This window comes from Neodiprion virginianus, chromosome 1, assembly GCF_021901495.1.
Source record: "Neodiprion virginianus isolate iyNeoVirg1 chromosome 1, iyNeoVirg1.1, whole genome shotgun sequence".
Classification (NCBI taxonomy): domain Eukaryota; kingdom Metazoa; phylum Arthropoda; class Insecta; order Hymenoptera; family Diprionidae; genus Neodiprion; species Neodiprion virginianus.
In genome coordinates, this window is record NC_060877.1 from 20,899,927 (window position 1) to 20,927,484 (window position 27,558).

The 27,558-nt window shown below is 37.0% G+C and overlaps 1 protein-coding gene across 1 annotated transcript; it reads left to right on the forward strand.

Moving 5' to 3' along the window:
• Positions 1-20,321: 20,321 nt before the first annotated feature.
• Positions 20,322-24,298, forward strand: LOC124310242 (uncharacterized). The gene is made up of 2 exons (XM_046774055.1): positions 20,322-20,372; positions 21,929-24,298. Exons 1-2 carry the CDS (start codon positions 20,322-20,324, stop codon positions 24,296-24,298), a joined length of 2,421 nt encoding a protein of 806 aa, XP_046630011.1.
• Positions 24,299-27,558: the final 3,260 nt, after the last annotated feature.

Here is a 27,558-nt window from a genome sequence, read left to right on the forward strand (position 1 = left end):
CTCGGAAGCTCGGAACGTGTCTTTCACTTACACAAGTGCACATGACGTGAAGGCAGGGAAATTTTGAGCTATTTCAAATTCAGCTATGAGGTGTCTCGTCGGTATGCATGCTGTGGTGAACAGGCAATAACAGACGAGGGACGTTGAACTCGGGTAGCATAAGGTCCGCCATCAGTTTGAAACAGTTTCTCGATTAACCCTGAAAGTAGACGACCAAAAAGCATGTTAGACACTCGGGATTGAGAAATCGATCAGCACGAAAAGTTCCTTTCTCAGCAAAAGAAAGTCTGAGGAATTTTCTCGCAAACTTGTATTTATGGGTATACCTGCTATGAAAACGTGTCTTCGTTTTTACTACATCCTTCTAACGAAGTTGCAGACAATAGAAGAAGTTCATGTTCTGGTTATGGTTGCTGGACTTCAGTGCAGTGTACGGCTGTACGAGGTATGAGATGTTCTTCAACGTAATTGAGTTTTGAAGAGAAAATTCTTACGGCATACGTTCAGGAACAAGTTGAGTAACAATGAGCTTTATGCTGGGTGTCTCGTAGCTCTTGGATAGTACCTACTTAAGTTCGTAGTGGTGTTTCACTGTGTGCAAAATTTCGGTGTAGATTTCTATGAATAATAATTTGGTGACGATTAAACACCGTCTGATGTCAATTATTAACACTATTTGACATAAGTATCAAAGTATCTGATGTGAACTTTCCGATTTGACCGTAAAAACTGTTCCGTAGTAGCCCACTTCAGCGAATGTGCTTGGAAAGGTCTTTTGCAAGTAACTTAAATTCAGAATTTGGTACTTCAAATATTCTGTAACTTTCTTTACTTCTCTTGAAATACTATCACAGTTTCCAATCCGGCAATGAAGTATACAAATACCATTACTAACCACAAAACTCGCAGCCCTTGTTGCATATCCCTGATAGTTTTGCTGCGGAATGGGCCTCAATCATTACGACGTGCGACGCGTTAATCGGATTATCTTTCTACAGCAATATTAAAAGTATCTCCCAGCCATGCAAACATCATTCTAAATGAGTAATTTAATTTTAAAAATACATGCCGCGCACGCCTACGAAGAGAGAATTTGAGAGTCATTGAACTAGTGAAAAACTTTGGGGTTTTGAACACAGCGGTAGATTTGTTATCGCTAACAGAAGTCAATTTGGTCATTTCAGGCTAACAATAAGATTGAGTTTCTATAAATAATAGTCACTTTCGATGAATTATGTGCGAGTATGTTACGTTTTGTTTCATGAAAAATCTCATACGTACACACAATCAAAAGCATGGTGCTGAAGCATCTCGAAAGATACATTTCGTTCCAGAAATTAGAGTTTTGATAAGACTGTGTACATAAATTCGTAGTGCCTGAAGTCGAGACAAATTCCGGGACCTTATCCTCGAGCCTTAGTAAAAAGATATAGACTAGTCCTAAAGAATTGGAAAGAGTTTGAATATGAGGTAGTCTGGACCAGCTTTTTGCCTATTCCACGATCCCTCGGCGAAGAAGTCTCCGAAAGCCTTACTCGAGGTCAGGCAAACTTTGCCTGTTGAACTGCTTAAGTTGAAGTGCTATGTGAATTGTCACCATCTTGGGTGTAATTACGGTGACTGAAGCTGACTCGAGATCGTTGGATAGTTGAAGCGAAAATGAAAGCAGTCCTTTCGCGGTAATAAAAGGCCAGAGAAAAGATGCATCCTGAAGGTAGTTGAAACGAAAATTACTATCGTCACGCTGACTGACTAATTAACCGTTGCAAGGTACAATTCGCGTTTCAAGCTACTCACCAAGATCAGAAAACGGAAGTTGGTGAACGAGTCAAACGGCGAAAAGTTTCCGCCAACGGGTCGAGGGTTCGAGGTTGTGTTTATAAACGTAAATTTCTGACGGTATAGACGGCATCGAAATCTTAGGGAAGAATTTGCACAGAGTTATCAGTAAGTTCGGTTCAACCGTAGCATAAAATATTAAAACACTGTATTTTCAAAGGACAATTTGCCGCAGGTTCAATTCCTACGCGTATAGCTGTACAGTTTGAAGGAGGCTCGAATCGATCCCCGGGATCTTGGAAGCTTTTATCGTCGAAGAGGTGTTTTGTGGGCACAATGTTTCGGCGAAGTAACATATTTATGCTTCGTCTCGTAGCCGAGGGATGAAGAATTTTGATACCGTCATCTCGGGTGGAGGGAGATATTTTTTTTTCTTCAAATTGAAGGTACCTAAAAGGCATGAAATTTCTGAGCATGAATTTTTGTTGCCCTAAAATATTACTCCGGTCCTTCGTAATTTCGTCGTTCGGTAGCAAGTGTCGCTCCGGAAACTTTTCAATAATACATTTTTAGGGAATGATTTATTGCTCCACTGGGAACCGTCCGTTATAAATACCCTATGATATACATGCCGGGCACACCATACTTTATCCACGTCCTATTGTGTAACGAGAAGTGCGCCGGCCGGCGGGATATGTCTTCTGCAAGATACGTAGTAGGTATAATATCCTAGGGGACCATGCCGTACGGTGCTTTTTGAGACCACTGAGGCGTCCGTGAGCCGGTAATATACGTCAACAGAAATGAATGGCCACTGACTTTTAATCCTTATATTCAGCCAAAGTGCTCGAGCCTTGGCTTTACGGGATATTTACATCGATGGGAGTTCCAGGCTCAACCTTGTTTGAAAAACGAACTGAGCCGAGTAATTATATTATATCTATACAACGTATGTGGATCGATCCACAAACTTTCCACCAGCTTTTAAGAGTTAAAATTTCAACACTTGACTATAACTTCGATCATATACGCGGTGAACACTGAGATGTGTAAATTCCTCAAATTTTCAATTTTATCAATTTCATCACGCTTGCGAACCGAATCTTTGTCTTCGATCGTTCTTTTCGTTTGTGAAAAAGAAGACACTTCTAAGTATATCCTGAAGTTTTTCGAGCGAATGAGAGTGGGATCACAATGAGTGATCAATCGGTATTCCAGAAGTGTCAAATTTTCTGAATATATTCAGAATATCCTTTCGATACATCATTCACAAAACTCGAGATTCCTGAAACACAAATTGATCGTCTCAATGTGAAAAATGTATCCTGTTTTTTGTCTGTTTCTGAGAATCTACCTCAAAATAGATTTCATATACGGAAAGGTTAGACTGTTATACGCAAAAATTATACGTCATATCTTTTTTCGACGACAGAACTCCTACACATTCAAAGGCAATGTTTCGATTTGAAAATGCGGTAAAATTTATCGATGTATTTCCCGTAAACGGTAAGGTTTAAAAACCTAAATATTGGAAGACTTTCATATCTCATGTCAGTGCATGCTGCAACACATCAAAATTGCGGCAGACCGAAATTTTTACATTGAAAAGCTAGTTGAAACTTAGTGGATTCGCTCACATACTCACATAAGTCAGGTTCCGATCACTTCAGATTGGCTTTATAATTTTTTGTATTAAAGTACATGACGAAAAACGCAACAGCAATTTTATTAGAATTTTTCGAACCAGCATATCTGAAGTATGATTTAAAAACTCGAATCAAAAAACCTCCACTTTCTAACATCTAAAAAAGATCAGTAACATCTTATGACATATAACAAAATTTTTGATATCTATTAGAAGATGGAGATTTGATAACTTTAATTGAAATAAGGAATAAAGAAAAAAAAAATTTATTGCTAAAATTATATTATTATTATCCGATTGCATTTTTGACATAAGAATAAACACAAAAAAGTTCACTCTTAATAATAATAATATAATTGTAATAATAAGAACTTTTTTTTCATTCTTCTTATTTATCTTTTTAAGTTGTGACATTTCCATCTTGTAATAGTTTAAAAAAATTTTGTTAGATTTGATAAAATTTTTCTGAATTTTTTCAGATTTTAGAAAGTGGGGTTATTTGTTTCAAGTGTTTAAATCATATTTCAGTTACACTGAGTCGAAGAATTCTAAAAAAATTGCGATTGCGTTTTTCGTCATTTACTTTCACACAAAAAATTGTAATCCAATCTGAGACATCGACGTAGAATCTTGATCGAGATGTCATGGAATGCCGCATGTACATACACACACACATATATATATATATACAGCCGGTTAGAATTTCATTCACATGGGAAAATGATTCTTCATCCTCTTTGCCAAGCGTAGAATTTTCCTCTTCAGATCACGTCAAGCAGCTCACTGCATCAACTTTACTACTTTGTCCCCGATCAAAACACATTACACATCGTACCATATACACACAGGTGTTCCAGAGGTCCTCGCACATTTCGAGGGTGGAATATATAGCCGTTCGTCAGTTCAGCCGTTCCTGCAGGTTATGGATCTGATTTGGAACGAGGGGGTACATTCACTAAATAATTGAGCAGGAACGACTTCGCGTCGAATAATTGACGACCACTCTCACAAGCCGAAGCTTTAAGAGGACAAGCGCTCCCCCGAAGGCGTATAACGCTTTGATCTCTGCGCCCGAAAACAGTTAGCGGAAGCGGAATTTTGGCAATTTTTAAAAGTCGGCCGCCATCTGTATGCAAGCTCGCAGAAGATCGGCTGAGCTGAGAAGGAGGGATCAAATCCTGCGGGAATGTTTATACATCGGGGGAAATGAAGTAAAAGATTAAATTCGGCAGCCTCGTTAGACTTTAGCATAATATAGGTATATATATATATATATATATATATATATATATATATATATATATATATATGTAGTATATATATATGTATGTGTGTGTGTATATATATATTAGGGTGATTCAAAAAAAAAAAATTAATTTTTTTTTTCTTCCAAACAGGCTCAAAAGTTTCTTTTGGATGTAAAAAAATTATTGTGAAAATACGAGCCCTTAATAATTATATTTAGATAGTCCTCATCGCATTTTTGTAATTCCCATAAGAATAACATGGGAAAAATTATTTTTGCTTCTTCTGATTTTTATACCGTTCATACAACTGATTGACTCATAAATCGCTGTTATAATCTTCATAGAGAATTGAACGCTCTACAAAAAAGGTCTGATAACATTTTTTTATTAGTCCACGCGTTCAAAAGTTATTGAAGATCGAAGTTCAATTTTTTAAAAATTTGATCGAATTTAGTGAATTACACCGAAACTGTTGGTTTTGGTGACAAATTAAGGATCAAATATTTCGTCAAACATTAAGGGGGATAGCCACTGTGAAATTTCAAAAAAATAAATTTTTTTTTTTTTGCTTTAAATGAAAGTTTATACTTTTAAAAATATATGTTTAAAATTTTATATTGAAATTCCAAAAAGTTTTCGAGTTATAGCCATTTTAGTAACAACGCGTAAGCCTACCGTAGCTATAGCGCGCTCCGACGAAACTCCTTTTTTCTCGAAACTACTTTTTTCAAACTGGTCGCAACTATAATTTGCACAAATATGAACTGATTCGCAATTTCTTTTTTTTTTCTTAATCGTCTATTCAGTGGCTAAGGTTGCACGTAGGGGATTTTGAAAATTTTGATTTTCAAGATTTTTTAAGGCTGTTTAAATGCAGAAAAAAGAGATAAAAAAACAAAAAAATTCTTTGAAAGCATCATATCTATTGAATTGAACAAAAAAAAATCAATGGTCAACATTTATTAGAACTTCAATTTATGTTTGACGAAATATTTGATCCTTAACTTGTCACCAAAACCAACAGTTTCGGTGTAATTCACTAAATTCGATCAAATTTTTAAAAAATTATTCGATCTTCAATAACTTTTGAACGCGTGGACTAATAAAAAAATGTTATCAGACCTTTTTTGTAGAGCGTTCAATTCTCTATAAAGATAATAACAGCGATTTATGAGTCAATCAGTTGTATGAACGGTATAAAAATCAGAAGAAGCAAAAATAATTTTTCCCATGTTATTCTTATGGGAATTACAAAAATGCGATGAGGACTATCTTAATATTAAGGGATCGTCTCAGTGTGAAATTTTCAAAAAAATTTTTTTTTTTTTTTTGCATTATCGTATAGTATACACTGTTCTAAACATTCTCTCAAATTTTTAAATCGAAATTCAAATTATTACGGTCGCTACAGCGTTTCTTGTAGAAAGGGAACGGGTTTTCTACCTGCGCGTGTACTAAGGTGCTTAGATTCTATAACCTTGCAGAATAAAATGTCCAAGCATTTCAGTTCGTTTTTGACATCCACCACGGATAGACGTACGAGAGAAACCCCCAAGAAAAAAATCAAGACCTGGCATCGCCGATTGATCGTAAGTAAACGATTTATATAAACTTTCCCAACTTCAATCTTTAAACGCGTTTTTCTCAGAATGGTGTTTTTCAAAACGGTTTCCACTCTCAAAGGAAGAGTTTTAATGATATCTAGTTCCAATTTCGGGAGAACATTTTAAACGTCATTCTTTATCGCGCTATGGAAGCTTTTTTTTTTTTTTTGAAAACTTCCTATTTTTTTTACGAAAAACTGTCGAAAAAAAGGGCCACATTCGACACTTTTTGTTCAAACCGCCGCCATTTTGTCAAATTTGAAAAAAAAAAAAAACCCTCCATAGCGCGATAGCGACTTTCCTACAGATCAATAATCTTTTTGAAATTTTTTTTTCAGATCAAAATTGCGGCCGTCATTGTGGAAACCGTGCAGCACCTTTTTTTTTCACGTGAAATTACAACAATTAATACAACAATGATGCACTCAATAAATAAACTTTAAAAAAATCATTTTATATTCTTCATAAACGTATTTATTTATGAAAAAAAAACCGGACCGATTAGTTTATGTGAACATTCAAAAAAAAATTCGCGAAAATCAGTGATTTTTCGGAGTGTCACACTGAGACGATCCCTTAATATTAAGGGCTCATATTTTCACAATAATTTTTTTACATCCAAAAGAAACTTTTGAGCCTGTTTGGAAGAAAAAAAAAATTAATTTTTTTTTTTTGAATCACCCTAATATATATATTATATATACAAATGTCTATACGGCAGCTGCACTGACACCGTTATCACAAAACTTACTCCGCAATGGTTGAACCAATTTTCTTACCGCCAAACTTTGCTCTGAATGACCTTGTAACTCTACCGCATATCTTGAGTTAGGACTGTTTAAAACCTAGCGAAAGTTTTGCGCGTTAAAGTCAAAACACTTGGACCCCGTATGTTCAATGTTCAAGACGTTTCACATGTTGAGATACCACATCGAACGGTACAATTTGTTGATAGGAAAACTTGCATTAGTGTTATTGAAGGCTGTTAATTTGCACTGGTTTTCTGTGTAAAAGATCGATAGAAGTTATTGTTTAAACAAGTTTATCACTATATGTCTTCCAATGCGGTTATCTATAGTAAAAAATATTCCTCAAATATACCTAGATAAAATCCGTAAGGATCATTATCGAAGAATACTTTATTTTCGTTAAGGAACTTATGGTCAAAGTGAGCGGTTCATTGAAGGTGAGTGTTTGTTGTTGTAAAATACAATGACATTCTGTTCAGATGGTAAAACGACGTAGCGAAATAATGTAGAATTCAAATTTATGGACACACACCTCTAAAAATAGTGTATTAGAATTGGCTTAGTTACTAACACGATAATCGACGATGAAAATATGTCTATAAAAATGCTACCGTCTATATAAAAATAACACAGTGTACATTTTACATCATGTTATTTTCACAATGTACACTTGGGGACAATGAATCTGAGACAGCTAATTTTTTACACTAGACAATTATGTTGGCAACACAGAGAAACCTACAGCGCCACAGTCGGCCGAGCCCGAAACAAACTTAATCTCAATAAACATAACGTAACCCACGACCGTCGAATCTAACCTTAGAATAAGTGTCAATCCAACAAGTCATTATCCTCGCGGTATTCTAAGGTTAGATTCGATGGTCACGGGTTATGTTACGTTTATTGAGATTGATTGTGAGTTTGTTTCGCGTTCGGCCGAGTATGGCGCTGTAGGTTTCTCTGCGTTGCCAACATAACTGTCTAGTGTAAAAAATTAGTCATCTCAGATTCATTGTCCCCAAGTGTACATGCATTGATTAGTACAGTCACGAACTGTGAATGGAATAATTGACACTGAAAAATTTAATGTTAAAAATTTGAAGAAATTAGGACATCTTGATTTCATTTTTACTTCAGTACATACATTGATCATACATCGATGACCCCCCTTCCCTCCCCGGACACATGTTTCCGTTAGATTGCATTGATTGTTCGGTAATTTTCTAAGTTTATTTGATAACAAATACAGTTAGCACTTTTTAAAACATAATTAAATCACTTCATTACGTCTCTTTTGAATCTACAAACGAATCTAACAAGGAACACCGGTTTGGTTTCCCTCTGCGAATGCGTTGCAAATCATGTATGTTGTAGAATACTGAAAACTAAGACACGTATTTGTTTTATGGACGGAAAAATGGTTCAAAGGGGTGAAAACCAATCCGAAAGGGGACACTCAATGAGGGGTTTTTCAGTTTCGGATAGAAGCGCTTGATGTATTTGAATGAAACCAAATCTAAAATGTTTCATTCATCAATAGATTCATAGTTCATATGTATTATTCATAGATCAATAATTTTTATTGACAAATGAAACATTTTAGCTTTGTTTTCATTCAAATACATCAAGCGCTTCTATCAGAAATTGAGAAACCATCTAGATCAATCATTCGTAGATCAATAGTTCATTCAAATACATCAAACGTTTCTATCCGAAATTAAGAAACCATCCCTTTGGTTGGGAGTGGTTTTCAGTCCTTTAAACCGTTTTTCTTTTTTCGTTTCCACTAAGAAAAAAATTGTTTTTTTTTTTGATTTTCAATATTCTACAACACACAGGAATTTCCCTACGAAATCTGAGTAGGGTACCAAACCGATGTTCTTTGTAAGACTACAATTAGCTTCCCAATCAATCAAGTATCTTCTCTGAGTCGTTTGTAACCACTTTTGAATTTTGTTTCTTTGACTCTTTTGAAAATTGCTTCTGCAATATGCAGAAGTTCGTTCGTGGCTTTGACCCTGAAGCTGCACACCGGGCTAAAAATGACCTCACAGCATGTTCACTGTAAATTCTCTATGAAAAACGTTCAAAGTAATCTGATTTGAACCAAGATAGATCATGAAATATTGTAAAAATCATTCCCGAAAATTCAACTCCACTCACTGAAATAATAAATATCTTTTTTCCTCATGAAGTATCTCTATATTTTTTTTTCATAAATATCCGTGTCTTGAGAGTTATTCAGCCAATTTTTAGTTTAATATATTGAAAATTCAGTGAATTACGATTTTTTCAGTAGAATGATCCACTTGCCGGTATTTTATTACTTTACGAACTTGCTTTTCATACTCAAAAATTCATTTTTCTAAAAATAGCTAATTTGCCATGATTTATTTTGATTTTGCCTAAATGATTTTTGATGTGGGGTCTCCAGCGACTCTGGTGTGACACCACTGTTATACAGGAGGTGTTGCAGCCCAAGGATCAATGTATTGAGAATTGGGGATCTTTTAATGCACAGGTACGAATCCGTGATCTAGGATCAGCACCTACCATTTCATTTCTACCGACGAATCATAAATCCTTTACAACGAGTAAGCCACCTTTTTCCACTTTCGATCTTATCGGCTCATATTAGAATGCTTCAACAGATGAATCCAGCTAATTTCTCTGGCACGATGTGCACCCTACACCCCGGCATTCACGGTGGGGGCGTGTTTTCGGCGTCGAGCGTATTCATCTTCCATTTTCTAGCACCGTCCCGGAAGCAATCCTAGCCAGTATTAAGGTTGGATAGTGGCTGGCAGCCAGTAGCTAGTGGCTAATAGCTCCTAGGTGGCAGAGCCGGTTAGTCGACGTCGCGCCGATCGAATGCTGGGGTTCAGAGCGAACCCCAGCGGCCTAATTTAAATTAATTACTCGGATCTTGGTTGGCTTGTTTGCGCTACAGTCACACGTATAGTTACTTTGTATATTAACCGTCTAGAATCTATCCTCACACACTCATTTCCTCTGACCCCAGACCGAATTAATATGCCAACCGTAATATTATCGCTACTGGATCTCGCCATATGCGTCGGACTATCAGCTTGTATGGTGTTTTTCACGTTATTCCCATCGAAAATTCAATATGTAATTAAATTGTTCGATCTCGAATAAATTACAACCTAGCCACGTGTTTATGGGGCATTCAATGTCAATTAGGTCGTTGGATCAAAAATTCCGTTAGGTCCGTCAGTTGGAATACCGAAAAATAATTGACACAAAAATTTTTTTCTTTTTTCAATTCAATGTTTATTAACAAAGGTACAGCACTTTGAAATTGACGCTTAACTATATCTATGCATATTGTGACGTCACGCGTCAAATTCAAACTCTTATACCTTTATTAATAAACATTGAATTGAAAGAAGAAAAAAATACAGGTCAATTATTTTTCGTCATTCTAATTGACGGACCTGATGGAATTTTTCGGAATTTTTCATTCAACGACCTAATTGAGTAAACGTTTGACCTTACCATTGTTTATTATATACAAAGGCTCTTTTTTATGACAAATTTTTTTTCTATTTCGTATAACCTATCTCAGTAACTAGCAAATTAATTTTCACAACCAAAAAACCAATAAATCTATTCGGTTTTCAATTGTAAAACGCTTGCCTAAATTTCGAAGTGAAAGCATCATATTCTACTTCTTTCATCGTATTTTCAGGGGTTATGCCATCATTGGCAGAAAAATAAAAAAAAAAATTGAAATTTATAGGTTAATCATTTACTGACAATGAGTTAAAATGGAATACCACACCTCATTGTACTAGCTGTTGTACCATTTGCTGTTCCGACCCTTTGCTCAGTACAGCCTGTAGTATATCCAATCGGTATGTTTAATCCTGATACTAATAACACATTTAGATGAACGGTATTTACGCGGTCGAAATTGTTGTAATATTATTTTTCACTTATTGTCAGTACTTTCTGTTGCAGTAATTCTTCTTCCATTGGATCTGAAAGTGGGTCCTATTCAAAAAGTTTTATAGCTGTGCAGGATGAAGAGCGAAACGCGTGACGTGTTTTTGAGGTAAATATATGCAGATATATTCGGCAAATGAATAGGACGAAAATTGCTCGACGTTTGAAATTCGAGTGTGTTTTTGGCTGCATCCATTAGTGAAGCTCGTAGTGACTATGGTTTAAGCTTCCTCTATGGAAGAGCAATTCAATGTTGGGTTTTGATGCAAAATGTGTCAACAGAGCCTTGGGAACGAAGCGGTACTTCGGAACCAAGCCACGTTTTCACAATCCGCAGAAGGAAGGAGCCAACTTCTCGGCAACGAAAATTAATTTTCTTATACCGTAATTATTTTATAAAGTAATAAAACGCTACGTGATCGCCATTTCGCCTCCGCTTAAACCAATCGGCTCTTTCGGTTCGACAGTTTGCTCTTCCTCCTCCTGTTTCGCTTTCCGAGTGACTCGCTCTTCCTCCGGTCCTTTGTATGTTCTCGCAACTAGAGTGTCAGATCTCCGGATCACGGATTCTGCTAAAACTCCGAGGGGTCTTTCGTTTCCTTAAAATATGGATGGAACTAGCGAGGTGACAGTCAATGCTTTAGTATAGAACCCTTGTTCGAGACAACCTATTGCAAAACATTACCACGTAAATCGAGCCGGGTGATGAAGTAACCAAAGGTTTGTAAGATTATTTGCAAATTAAAAATGAGGGTAAATCAATATTAAAAATCTTTTATCAACTATGAATAGTAGAGATCAAAATTCATTGATTCATCCATTCATTCATTCCAAGTGTATATAGTTAAAACAGTGTATATTGTTAAAATGGGTGGATATCGTTGAAATTATAAAGTATTGTCAATAACGGTTTTTCGTCGAGGCACTATATTTGTTTATTGCACTTTTAATGTTCTTCGTTTTATCGTCTCTTTTTAAATTTGGGCTTGGGTTTGGAGTGTTTAATTTTTGATTTTAATAGGTATGTCCTCGTAGTTTAGATTTCCTTTATTCTCAGTTAGTCGACTATTTCAGAGAGGAACACCTCCGCACCTCCTTCCTCCTGGAGAGACGTAGACCAAGCCTATTTCTTCTCAAATTTGACCAGGTTCCCCACCCCCTGGGTCTAACCTAATCCGATCGTGCCGTGTACATTGCGCGGTTATATTTGAATCATTACAGGTTGGTAGAACTTTCGAGTTTTTTCCCGAGATAGAAAAGCAAACAAATTTCCATTGTCAGTTATTATTGTACTTACCAGTCAATTTCCTTGACAACGTTTATTTATTTATTGCTGAGGTAATGGAATGTCATAAGTTCTCGAATAAGAAAGTGGAAGGGAAAATTTGTGTCACGCCGCTGGATGGAACTACAAATTGGAAGCTCCGTATTTTGGGCCAAAGAAACATCCATAGAAATTGCAGCAGAATCTGTGAACACTCTCCTTGGCAGTATGCTTTGTTCTTGTAAAGCCGTTGGCCACTGGCACACATTGAAAACGCAGATTTGATGGAACTCGCATTGTTGCAGTTTTTCCTAGCAGTCTGCAACTGATGCGACTACTGGCAATCAGAAGCTTCGTTCCCCGAGCTTGGGTAGCGGTCTCTGTATTGAGAACCTTAACTTCGATGACTTAGTTTCCACTGCGTAGAGTTTAAATTGGGTTAAGTAATTAGGTTCGAAGCTTTGGCGAGGAACTAAAAGATTTCATTTTACATCTTGGACCGGATTGCTAAGCTTCGTTCGTACTCGGCACGCTGAACAAACTGATCTAGCCTATGTTCCGATTATAAGAATGAAAGTTTTTTCTACGAGCAGTCTTAGGAGAAATAATTTAACCAAATTTGAACTAGGCGCGGAAATGAACTGGTTCACTAAATTTTTAAGTTTTGCTCGTGTAATTTGAGTTTGATATTCAGTATTTTCGAATTACAAAAAAACCATCTACTTTTGAATCGTATTAAGGGAATTTGGGAATATCTGAATTGAATTCATACGAATACCAAGAGTGACATGTATAAGTGGGGCATTCCATGTCAACTCGAGCAATAATTTTCCCTCGCCATTTTTAATTATTTTCACAGTTTTTTATACGATTCCCTTGTTTCAAAAAAGCATTCCTTTTAGATCTTTATCTCTAATCGCGAATTTTCTATGATTATTCAAACTCATCTAAAACGGCATCTTTTTAAATCTCAATTTTGACACCTGCCCACATACGCTTTGGATCGAACTCCAGCTACGCCACGACTACAAGTGCAAGTAAATCGGTAAGCTTCTGTACATAATCTTGATCAACTGTTGGAGTAAATGGACGCTTAAGTTCTCCACTGGGGAACACGAGACAGTCTTTGTGCAGTGCGGAGATTAGGGAAGGGGTGATGTGTTAATTATAAATTAATTGCCCCGTGGTAAACATCGCGCTAACTTGACACAACCAAAACGGTCGATCTCCCTGCGTTATTGCGGATTAGCTTTTCTATATCACTAACGATAAAAAATGTTAACGTCAGTATTTCCTGTTTGGTGGTATGAAAAGCAGCAGAGATCCAGGTGCGCGAAAGTAATTCATTTCAGAATTTGTGTATGCGAGTGTATGTGTATGTGTAACAATTGCCAGCATTCGAGTGTGTAGATATAAAGTGATTCGAAATCTGTTGTAATCAATTCAACCCAACATCCAACTTTTACAAATCCCCTGACGTTCTGCGAAGAAAATGTTTTCCTTCCACGTGATTTTTTTTTATACATTCACATATGTATAATCAACAACCTCGTCAACCACTAATCCTTTCCCTATTCAATCAATTGCATTATTTAATACGAGTATGTATAAAATACGTACATTTGTGGAAACTTCAATCAAATGTACACATGACTTCGTGATACTTCTTTGACGGAGAATGTTTTAAACTAACCGATACTGCGAATAAAATGAATATTTACACTTTATTCTGAATCAGAGGCCAAAATTTTCGCTCACCTGCACACCTGTCAAAATTTTTTCTGAATATTGGACGAAAAATGTTTTCATGTTTTGTGAGTTGGCATCAGGGTTGGATATTTTAAATTCCGTACTTTTATCATTTTTTTTCTGTTGAATTTGCTATTTTTCGACACTTTCCGATCGGATTTAAGCCACACTGTAATTTCCGTCGACGCCGATCAGCCATTTAATCTCTTGATTGAAAATTCTTTTCAATGCATGTTCCTGAAGTTTTTTTTGAAAGTGAAGGTTTAACAAAATATCAGCAATATCGAGCGTTCTACGATGAAAACTTTTGAAATAATATAATCTACCGGAGAAAATATATATGCAGACATATGCTATAACATTTCACATACAGTTACATAGCATCAATGTTGCTGTAAAACCAGATGTATGCTTCTAGAGCACTACTATCCGAATTCTGTAAAACAATATGTAGCTTCGATTTCGCTGTAACTATTTGTTAAGAAACGTAATTTTTCAGCCGAATGGAAGTGGAAAATTATTGAATATTAATACAATTATTGTACCGTATACCAATCCAAACTTCTGATTGATTACTGATCGTAATAAAGTTGGCTCATTAATCATTATTATTCCCAAATTTATCAGAGTATATATATAAGTTCCCTTCAATTTTGTCTGACTGCTGGTTTGCCAGGCATAGAATTCGAAGACGGTTGCTCTTGATTAAAATTTCAGAATTGTGTTAAACAATCAGTGTCCCTGGGTTAGCATGGTTGACCGTCTTTAACAGCCTCGTGTCAACGTTTGAACAGAAGTTGTTTTCGCCTATTTCTACTAATCCACGCATTACAAAAAAAAGTAAGCTTTTTTCTTACAAATGTAAGTTCAATTGAATCCAGACCCGCACTATTTTTGTAGGCGGTTTAGTCTACCGGCAAATCACTCTGGGACATGAACGACAGTTCTACGATAATAATTATAAATCACCTTAGGCGTTCTCACCTACGCCAATGATCATCGATAAAAAGGAAAGCCTCGCGGAATTCTAACCCGCTTCGTTTTACTCGATATTTAAGAATTGCCGATGGTGAATCGGTGTCGAAATGCTTCCTATATGTATGGATCTCTAGTCCCTTGACATATAGATGTAATAGTAATTTCGGAGGGCTGTACGATGTCGGGAGTGAGGGAATGCGGATCTATTGACCGACGAGGGGTGCGTGCCGAGAGTGTAGCGAGACATCGTTATCTCGGCAAACGCTGATATCGTGGAGCGTTGTTCGCTCGAGGCGAGTCTGATTGCCGGATCAAGTTCAAAATCCGGATTACCAATCACTCCCTGAATTTCCGTAGGTATTATACGCATATCTGGATACCCAACGCCACCGCGTCAAACAGAAGCTTTTAATCTGCTGCAGCGTTGTGTGTCATGCAAAGCTGGCTGGTCGTGTGTGTGAATAAGTTATCAAGCAAGTTACAACATCAAATATTATAAGATTTTTCTCGCAGAAGAAACCACAAATACTACTGTAGTCATCCCCTGGTGGAAATAATTTCTACGATTAAGTAGAGCGATTCGGGACATGTGTGTAGTTTTGGCACAGAAATTTTTCGTAGATTATTGTACATTTTCATAGATTTTCGTGGATTTTTGTAACCTGCTCTAACCCGTTGGCGTTCATTCTTCGTAGAAATACATATTTTTTGTCGATTATCATACATTTTCGTGAATAATTCTACTTTTTTGTAGATTATTGTAGATCGCTGTAATTTCCTTAATTTTTTGGACTTGACATTCGTACAAAACTATAGCTGTCCGTAGATTCGTGTAATTTTCCTTTACTTTTAGCACTTGATATTCGTAAAAAATCGTAATTTTTAATAGATAATCGTATTTTTAGCCAAGTTTTTTCTTTTTACAAGACTCACCTAATCGGGATAAGATGAGTTAAAAATTATAAAAGAGATTCTCTAAATCTGTCTAATTGTAAGTCGTACTCAGAAGGCGAGAAGATCAGTCTGCGGATATAGAGCCGAATTATGCTCGGTACTTAACTTGTTTGCAATAAGTTTTCCTTGTGGGAGAGATGCGACATCTAAGGGGTAGTTTAGGTCCGGAATTGTAATTAGTTTTCATAGAAAATTGTAAATTTTCATAATTCTTCGTAGAAAATCGTAATTTGCCAATGAAATTTGCACTTTTCTACAAAGTTCAACGTGGTTCTGAGCAGAAAAAATTTGTACAGGTTGGATCCAAAATTGAAATTTCATTTCATAAAAAGTCGTGGATATTCATAATTTTTCGTTGATCCACGTAGTTTTCTACGAAATTCTGTGAAAAAAAAAAAATTAAATATACCTCAAATATGCAATTTTTATAATTTTTCACAGGAAGTCGCGGGTCTTCATAATTTTTTGTAGAAATTTACACTTTTCTACGATAAATACTACGATTTTTCACGATTATCTACAATATTTTGCATTTTTTACGATTTGATACCATTCTCTACGATTTTCTTCAACCGATAATTTTTCGTAATTTGATATAGAAATTGTTTACTATGGCCGAATAGTCCGTCATCTGCTACAATACAATGCGCATGCGCTGAATTCGAAAGTAGTTGTTTGTCAGGGTGCACCAACCGTCATAAATTTAGACTACAATTCGCCGCGATGTATGTAAATTGAAAAATTTTGACAGCTGTCGGTGTTGAGCACAACTGCCAGCAACAACTGTCAAAATGTTTGAGGTTACGTTCATGACGGTTGGTCGGCCTGGCAAACAACTGGGTGGGGGTCAAAACCAAAGCACAGAATGTGGAGGTACACAATAATGAAAGTTCCGAAAATAAAAATTGATATCCGCTGATAGTTCGAACAGCCGCAAATCCGAAAAAATTAGCTGTCGGCAATCAAAGTTCAGAAGGAGCAAAATTACGATCAGCAAAGTACAGAAGAGCCAGAAAGCCGCAGAGCCGCAATATGCTTGTCATAGTTGTGTAGACTTACGGTAGATGGCACTAGACACCGCTCTTCGGATACGTCTGACGTTGCAGAGAATATATGCGTTCTTGATGTCATTCAACCTTTCGGGATTTCGGCCTTCGAGTCTTTGGGTCAGTCGTTATTGATGAATACGGATTCGTAAATTTTCGCCAAAGGCACGAGTCTGAAATTTGAAAAGTCGACCTTTTGATTGTCCGGTATTTTCGCAATTCAAAGTTTTACCATTCGTGATCTTAGCCATTATCAAAAAAAAAAAAAAAGTCGGCATAAATTTATTTCTACATTTTTGCATTCTCAATTCTTATTTTTCTATAGATCATCTTTTCGTATTTGTGGTTTTTCTAGATTTTTAATTGCCGGTAGTGTGACTTCCGGGATTTCGTTCCGTCGACTTTTTAGTTTATCGAATTTTTGTGCCCCACCTAAACAACTGCTCTTCGGATTTTAGCAAATGCGCGTTATGATAGGAGATGACGGACCATTTGGCCGTCATATAATCACTCTGTACAATGTGTTCACTCCAAATACTATAAAATTATAGTAGCATAATTGTAGAATAGCTAATAATTTAAATTGTATGAATTTGATGATTGTATTAGATGATATTTCAAACAAAGTGTCGGTGAATTATCTTTTTTTGATCCACGTGTTATTCAAATTCTTCCAGCATTCTTTTATTCGTTCCTAAGGACAAAGCTGAAAGGAAATACTCCGGCGGCGGTTGATCCTGGTTAAGGTGTGGCGGATGGGACGGGTTCACTGGTTAACGTAACGTTCCTCGGGGATGCTGCAATGTTCACAAAGTTATAGCCTTGAGGGACGAACGCCGACGTTGCCGCAAGACTAACAAGTAAACCTCCACAAGTGTCATCCCCGTGGGTAATCTTGCAAATTTTCCACCAGCGTCTTCCTCGGTTATGCGACAATGCTATTATATCAGCGTATAAGAAAAAGGAGGAAACAATTCGTTCACAAGAAAAAGATTAACCGGAATTAATAGCACGCCTATACATCCGTATATTCAGCTTCTGGAAAAACGATGAAAACTTAATTTTTACCGGGATCCTATACGATATTCCCTGGCAGATTCGATTCCACTTTATTATTAGAGTGTTTTTTCAGTTGATTCTAAAATCAGTGATATTAGAGTGATATGCGAGGTAATCACTCACATTTCACTCAAATCTTCGGTGTAACTGTGAAATTTTTCCACTGCGGTTTTACCAAAATTACACTCGGCAAATCCACTCTGGTATCATCAAAACATTACGATTTTAATCCAGTGGCGATCTCCAAATTGTAAGTCCGCAATACTTACAAATTAAACCAAGTCCCATCAAATGATTTTTCACGAAATAAAATTTTATTTAAAAATTGTATCAAATTTTCAGATGCAAATCTTTAAAATAGAATTCATACGTTATCGTCGAAATTATTTGTTTCTTTAATTTTTACGAGTTAAAAAATTTTTGAATCGAAGCTTGTTTTTTTTTTTTTTTTAATTTTTGAAGTTCATCACTTTCTAATTATACATTAAATAAGATGCTTCTACTTTTATAAAATACAGTTGGTTAACAAATTACGTACATTTTAGATATTTCGTAAAAATAATTTCTTTTCCTTTAAAATATAGAAATGAAATTTCATGATTGATGGTGATTGATTTTTATATTTACTAAATTAAGGATTAATCATCGAACATTTTTATTTCAGGGATTTTTCGGTGGAACTGTGGTATGTTTTTAATGCAATTACAGTAAAAATATCGTGTAATAAATTCTCAACTACACGTAAAATCTGAGTGTAATCGAAGTAAAATCTTAGTGTAACTTTCAGTTTCAATTTGGGACAGAATTTGACTGGGTTCACGCTTCGTGTCATTCTTATACGGGCTATTCCGCGTCAACCGGATCAGTCATCTCTCAGATATTTTTTTAATTTGGCATGTAGATTGTGTGGGAGGAGTTAGATTTTTGTGCCAAAGCGCGAATCTCATAATGCAAAATTCGATTTTTTATTAACAATAACAAATTAGACTCCCATTTTTTTCAAAAATTCATAACTTTGGCAAAAAATTAGATACAATATATGTTTTTTTTCAAATTACGCGGAAAGCTCCATAGAATTTAAAAAAAAATACGAAATGGTAAAAAAAAGTTGTTATCAATTGTTTATTTAACAATTAATTTTTCAAAGATTTTTAAAACAGTGATTGACACGATCAAAAATTTTTTTTTAAATTCTGACATGTTCCTTGAACTGTACTACAACCTGTGAATTATTTCCAGAAAGGTGTTTTTCTTCGTTTTCGAGTTAAAAATCATTAAAGGTGTCGATGCGCATGAAATTGCGGCGCGCCGAGTCTCTACGTAATGGCGGGCGGCCGGTTGCCGTCCACCGCTACCCCGCGGTGGCGTCGCAGCGTTATTTTAGAGTCATTTTCACGATGTAGGACATGATTGAAGAATCTGAAAAAAATACTGTACCTTCACAAGACCTGCTCAAAGCGATAAGTGAAGTTTCAAGAATGTGTTTTCATTTTAAAATAAGTAGCAAGTTATGTAATTATTATCATTTATGTGCACACTCATGGTGTGTAACCGTTATTTTGAATCTCTGTAATAAAAAAAACGGTGAAAAACACATTCTTGAAACTTCACTTATCGCTTTGAGCAGGTCTTGTGAAGGTACAGTATTTTTTTCAGATTCTTCAATCATGTCCTACATCGTGAAAATGACTCTAAAATAACGCTGCGACGCCACCGCGGGGTAGCGGTGGACGGCAACCGGCGGCCCGCCATTACGTAGAGACTCGGCGCGCCGCAATTTCATGCGCATCGACACCTTTAATGATTTTTAACTCAAAAACGAAGAAAAACACCCCTCTGGAATTAATTCACAGGTTGTAGTACAGTTCAAGGAACATGTCAGAATTTTAAAAAAATTTTTTGATCGTGTCAGTCACTGTTTTAAAAATCTTTGAAAAATTAATTGTTAAATAAACAATTGATAACAACTTTTTTTTACCATTTCGTATTTTTTTTTAAATTCTATGAAGCTTTCCGCGTAATTTGAAAAAAAACATATATTGTATCTAATTTTTTGCCAAAGTTATGAATTTTTGAAAAAAATGGGAGTCTAATTTGTTATTGTTAATAAAAAATCGAATTTTGCATTATGAGATTCGCGCTTTGGCACAAAAATCTAACTCCTCCCACACAATCCACATGCCAAATTAAAAAAATATCTGAGAGATGACTGATCCGGTTGACGCGGAATAGCCCATACGCGAATAATGTGCATTATTCTTCCATTTCTGCTTCCGAAATGAAGTGCAGCCAGGAGATCATCGAAAAGCTGGATCCGAGCCAGAGAAGTGTATGCACAAAGTAATTTCTACTCAACAGTATACCGTCTACTATTTATAATTCTTGACTCCAAAGGCGTGTCGGTGGTGGCCACTTACAGTAATTCACACTTGTCATTAAAATTTGAAGGCCAGCTGTAACCGAATTCTCTTTGTTTGGATTAATAAAAATTTGTACAATTAGCGAAATGCTTGCTGTTTGTGATAATACTGTAAATTTTGTTTTAGAGGGTTGGGCTCAACATCGTACTTCTAATAAAATTTCCGTGAACTAATATTTGAGAAAGTGGCAAGTGACCTTGCTTATTTCGGACACCATACCGAGTACCGGATGGACATTCAGAATGACCTTTGTCAAAACCTTCAAAAATTAAGTGTACGTGAGTGCATAGTTGATAGAGGCAATTCAGTTTGATTTTTTCAACGTCATATTAGATGTGCAAGTTTAAGTATTACATTTTCTATCTTAAGTTGGGATTAAAACCGCTACAATAGCGATTCTTGGTGGAAAATTATCGAACAAACTGATTGAAATGTAATAAAAATTAAAAAAGTAGTCTTGAGGTTGAGAGCTGCACTTCCTTAAAAAAATAATAAAGAGCATGGCCTTTGTATATGTCGATTGATTAGTCGAGAATTCAAACAAATACATGTCGTATGGTTTTTTAAAAGCTCTTAAATTACTTTATGCATAGTATGTTCAAGTGCAACTGTATTCGTCGCGGCTCATACAAGCACGTCTCGTGAAAATTTCGCGGTCTTCTGACAAACGCATTGGACTTCTTTAAGATGTCTTTTCACAGAGTGTGGCTGGACTCGCATATTGTATACCTGTATAGTTGTATGTAAAGCTATAGCTATCACTCAAGGGAATCTGCATACAACTTCTTGAAAACTGCAACGTTGACCGAGTATAGTAACGTTCCAACTGTGATCCAAAACTTTTCCAACGTCATCCGAAGAACAGAGAATTTCGTTTTCATACCTTTACGCTTCAGACATTGAATCGCCCTCTGAAGTCCTCTTCCATCAAGTTCAACACGCTCCGCCGTTTTCCATAGTGCGAATAGTGCGGTGTGACTATGACTGAGTTGAGTGATGAATTGATCAATTGATCTTGTTCCCACTATAATAATTGTATAATGGATAGTACTGTTCATGCCTAACGATGCTATTACAATTAATACGCGACCAGCTATTATCTCACTTACGAATTCCATTATTTTCATAGTACGTTCAGAGGTATCTTCTCATTGGCAAATTATCAGAGCTACGTTTGGAATTGTGTTATGAAAATATGTAACAAAGGTCTGGATAAATTATTCGATCAACGCAAAGATATCTATAGCTGCATTAGTGTGCTTAGCATTGTGCTTGATTAAGGAATGCTGGAAGATAGATCATACTGGGTTGGATCTTAGACCTAAATCTGGAATTTTCCACATCTGGTAAAGGTCTCATATATTTTAAACATTATTTTTTATACTCATTCTGCACCTACGTCATTATTATGTACTAGTACTATTGTTTTCTTTTTTTTTTCTTACCAATGTCACCTGTATTTTAGAATAACTACATATATTCCTGTGAAGGAGATTTCAACTGGAGACTTGGTACACTTGGATACACGGAGGACAGTATAATACAGGGCCCCTCCCTCAATGGAGAACGGCTCTCACTTGATATCACACACATTCAAAGTGGCAAAACTGTGCTAGAATTCTTCGCATCAAACGGTTTTACCCTTCTTAACGGCCGCACACCTAGTGACACTCCAGGGCACTTCACGTTCTCCAATAAAAATGGTCAAAGTGTCGTCGACCTAACCTGGGTTAACAACGATGGTCTTCATTTAGTTAAAGACATGTGGGTTGACGAACTAGTTTTCAAGTCTGATCACTTCCCTATTACCATTGAAATCTATCCCAATTATAACGCAATCACAGCGGAGTCAGAGTTCGACCAAAGAGCTGCCAGACCTATTCAATACAAACTATGCTGGAAGAAGGACAAGAAGAATACTTACAAGCACTTAATGGCTTGGTCTCCACGGGTCACTGGTGATTTTACTCATTCGTATACTGACGTACTTTGCAACAACCTATATTCCGCCATCTTAGATGCTGCCAATGAAGGTCTCCCAATTCAACCGATATTTAACCCTTCTAAGAGAGTCTTCCGCAAGCCCTGGTACAACACTGAGTGTGCTGCCGCCAAGGATGCCGTCAAAGCCTCTCTAGCCCAGTGTAAGGCATCACAACAACGTTGGTCAATATACCACGACATAAAAGCTGAGTACTACACGTTACTAAGAAACCGTCGCTCTGAGTTTGAGCTACAGATTCGCAAAAAGTTCAGAAATGTACGCAACGCAGTGGAGTTCTGGTCTGTGGTGAACTCAGCTCGTAAAACTGTCTTACAGCCTTCTCAAATATTACTCGAACAATGGGAATCTTTTTACCGTGGCATATACCTCCAATTTCCAGCACCTGACTACTTATATTTGGGTCCATCAGACCCTCTGCTAGACGAAGACATCACACTGGAAGAATTAATCCACAGTTTGACTAAATCCAGGTTGGGTAAAGCTCCTGGTGCCGACGGTATACCTAATGAATTTTACAAAGCACTACCAAATAACTGGAAGCTCTACCCGGTGGTTCTGTTTAATAAAATTCTGCGCACTGGCTCAACCCCCATAGAATGGTCTCACATCATAATGTGTATGCTCCATAAGAAGGGCGACCCGTTGAATCCCAATAACTATCGGAGCATTGCTCTGGTAAACAGTCTCGAAAAAATCTTCACGCAGATCATCCACGAAAGAATCCGCACTTGGGCCAACTCTTGCAACATCATTTGTGAGGAACAAGCCGGCTTCCAATCTGGCCGTGGTTGTGAGGACAATTTTTTCTCACTTCTAGCACTGTTACAAATGCAACTTCGCTTCAAAGACACTACTACCTACGCACTCTGCATAGACTTCAAACGTGCATTTGACTCAGTACCACGCCTAAAACTCTGGGAAAATCTTATTGACCTTGGTCTCAGCCCTAAGTGTGTGAACTTGTTGATGAAATTATACGAGCAATTGAAAATGCGGGTAAGAAACAACGGTAACCTTTCAGACTTCATCAACATTACTGAGAGCGTATTACAGGGCGAGGTATTTAGTCCTCTGCTGTTTTGTCTTTACATTAGTGATATAGTACGGTTCTTCAAGAAAAAAGGTGCCGAGGGCTTGTTTGCTGGCTTAACAGAGGTGCTATTACTGCTATATGCCGACGATATTGTTCTAGTGGTCTCCACTGAAGTCAGACTTCGCAAAAGCCTGGCAATACTCGAGGAATACTGTCGGGTAAAAAGTTTAACGGTAAATACCGATGAGACGCAAATACTAGCGTGTAAAGCTACCGGGAGAACCCCAAGAATCCGCAGTAAATTCATGTTCAACGGTAAAGAATTATCAGTAGTTTCTAATTACGAATACCTAGGTACAAAAATCTGCACGTCTCTCAAGGGCAACCTCGCAGCCACATATGCCACAAAAAAAGGAAAGTCGGCAATCGGAACTGTGCTAAACATCACTAAAAACTTCAAAGGAGACTCCTGGCTAGACGCAGTGAAGCTTCACAACAGCATTGCACGTGCAACTGTCACCTACCTCGCACATCTCAGTTGCCTGAGTCTTGACTGCATGGAACAGCCAGAAACATCACAACTATACTTTTATAAGCGCCTACTATCACTGCCCATGTGTACCCCCGGATATGCCATCAGACTTGAACTCAATCTCGACCAAACAGCCGTCTGCATCCTGAAGGCCGCTATCAACTGGATTATCAAAGTGCTCAGAACACATTCCCGAACACAGGCTTCCTTTAATCTGCCTGCGCAAACTCGTAGCCTTGAACGCCACACCTTACTTCCAAGCTGAACTGGGCCCAACAGCTAAGGGACTTATTAAGTCCTATTCAAGAGGACAACATGCTCGACAGACTTGAAACCGATTATTGGAAGTCCAGGAAAGATTCATTTTAGCCAAATTTCAGGCCTACATGTGCAGCTTGGACATGAGGCGATACCATTCGTCAACGGCTTGCCAGTTCAACTTCACTGCCCATGTAGCACCCGAGCGTCTAGCAGCGCAACCGTTACACTTTATGAGAACCTTGCTCCAACTCAGATTAGCCAGCAAATACGCCTGTCACATAACAATCGATGGACACACTCCCAGGCTTTTTCGACCAAAACGTGCTCATTCTGTGACCTCTTGGACGCTGAATCTGCCGACCATTTCATCTCTGAGTGCTCTGCTCTGTCTGACATAAGGCTCAAATACTTAAAAGAGTGGCTCACACAAGAGTACCCGCAAGTTACCCAATTAACGCTCCTCGAATCCTTGAACCTCGTCACCTAGAAGAAAATCCATGGTTATTGCCGGGAATGTCTTAAACTCAAATTCAATCCTGCTAAATTTTAACTAACACTGTATTTTATATTCTTATATTTGTATCACATTGTACTCGCAGCCAATTGCTACGAGAATTGTAAATTTGAACGCAATAAATTTATTATTATCTTCCTGTGAAGGTGAATAAAAATTCTTATGCATAAATTATTCTATCAAATGATTTCTTGTAATTTATTCCGGGAACAATAACCATCATACGATTCGACCGTTGAGTCTCGGTATTCTTGAAAAGAAAATATGATTTTTGCCTGATGTGTGAATAGCTTATTCTTATTTAAAAGATTCTCAAACTTAAACGGAAATAAAATTATAACTACATCCATTTATGAATCTGAGTTTCAGGCATAAACGTAACCCTGTTTCAGCAATACTTTTATTTTGCGTATCTTGCAATTCTTCTACAGTTTTTAATGAACTCATTTACTGAATAGAACGGGCATATACTATAACCCGAGTGTTATTGGTATAATAGTTTTGATGAAATCCAGTAAAAATTACGTGTCGAAAAAAATTGTTCGTGCGGAAAAGTAATCAAAGTTTTGCTGTTCTCTGTAATAAAGTTCAGAAAAAAAGAATGAGTGAGTTTCGAGGTGCACATGAGACCATATAAGGCGATTTCGTAAGCTGTAAAAACGTCGAGGATACGTATCCCTGTAGAAGGCGATCAATATAGACAAGGGGTAAAAAGTCTTTCGAAGCCGCAATCTTGCAATGGACTTTACTGCTACTACTTTTTATGCAAATAATGAAAGGTAGAAAATAGCGGCGAAAGGCGATCCACAATTCGGATCCAGGATTGTGTAGAGGCGTGATTTCAATCGTATCCCTCGCACGACGTAAATCACCTTGTACGCGTATATGTACGTATATATATATGTGTATTGGAATCCAGCACGTGCACGCGTGTTGGATATAGCGTGTGCTAGACTCTCGAGGTGTTTCCGAACTTGTAACGTTCGCCGTTAACCACATGTCAATGCCTCGAGATAAATCGTCCAGACTTCGGAGTCTCGGACCTTGGCTAAGGCTATAAGACTGTAAGAACGCTTCCAAGGTTTTGCTTTCGAACAAGTTTACTCTACGTTATTTTATTTTAGATATAAGCGAGTATGGTCCGGTTCAAGTTGAAGCCACCTCTTTTTCCACCGTGGTTACCACGCTGGAGTACGTCTACGGGATAAAAGTTAGTAATTCTGTTTGTGTCTAGTTGTTTTTTTTTTTTTTTCACTTGCAAAAGGTGACAAATACCCTTGCTTGAGACTTTTTATTACTTCCTAACTAATAATGACGAAGTGTAAGACGAATAAGAGGACGTTGAATTAGACTGTAAATGGAAGGTTTCCATCTTGGACAGTAAAGTCGTTGATTTTCAGAGGTTATAAAACGTAAAGATCAGCAAAAGTATCGATTTGACCGAAACCAATAATCTCGTTCTTACGAAAAGTAACATGAATGGTGCTTTCACAAATGTGTTTGTAGCATCAGTGAAAAAGAAAAACTATTGCTATTGGAAAGAATTTGTACAGGAATTGAAATTAGATCAAAGCAGTACTGAAATTAACTTTTTTTTTCACAAAATTTTCGCTTTTGGGATATCTATGAAAACTATAACCTTTACACAGTAGGCATCAGATCCCTTTGCGAAAAACTGCCAAAAAATATAAATTATATTCTAACAAAAATGAATGAATAAATAAACTATCAAGGATCAGAACTCTTCAACTACAATAAGTTGAGGTTCAACCAAACTATTCTCAGAGTTATTTCCCCTTACAGTATAGAAAAACAATGTTCTCCTCTCTCAGCTCATAACATATACCTAATGAAATTTTGTAAAAAATTGTCATACTCGTTGAGACGTTGTGTTTTTGTAGGGGAACTGGTCTAGCCGATTCGTCAACCCGGTGGATTGAGAAATAATTCCAATAAGCTCGTTCCCGGACAATATTTGGAGAGAAAATATTTTCGAGCCGCGGCGCAAAGAATTGGGGAGGAAATTGTTCACCGCGGCTCGAAACAAAAATAGGTAGAAAAAAAAAAATGAAATAAAACAAGAATAACACAGCCAAAATGAAACGACAAAGCAGAAGAAAATTGTAATAAAATCAAACAAAACGCTCTTGCTTTATGAGGAATGAAATAGAGAGACCAATTTAACATATAACATAACATATAACCCACCACCAGCAAATCGACCGATAGTTATCTGGGTCCTCGGGTTAGGGATATGCAGCGCACCCTGGGGGACCATAAGGACCCTATGAAAATCTAAGAAGGGTAGACATAGGGCGTGTTTAAAAGTTGAAACGGAAACGCTTTGTCCAGTAGCGATGCGGTATATTTGGGGAAAGTATCCGAAGAAGGAAGACGAAAAACGCCTGCGGTTGGTTTTTGGCGACACTCGAGTGCCTTTAAGTTGATGGGTAGTAAGTGGGTGGTTTGCATAGAAATACGGAGAATGAAAAGAAGAAGAGAAAAAAAAATAATACGAAGTAAAACGACGTTGAATGTGTGTATGTATGGGGCATTCCAGACTAGACCTTGATCTGGCTACGATACTCGTAATTTTTTATTTTATTCACCCCGTTCGGTATGTTGTAGGACGATTAAAAAAACAACATAAAAAATTTTGGATTTGAAAGAACTCCTTTTTTCGTAATCACTTGGCTATCGAAACCACGGTTCATAGCCGTGATTTTCTCTCTTTCTTTCTTACAAACTTC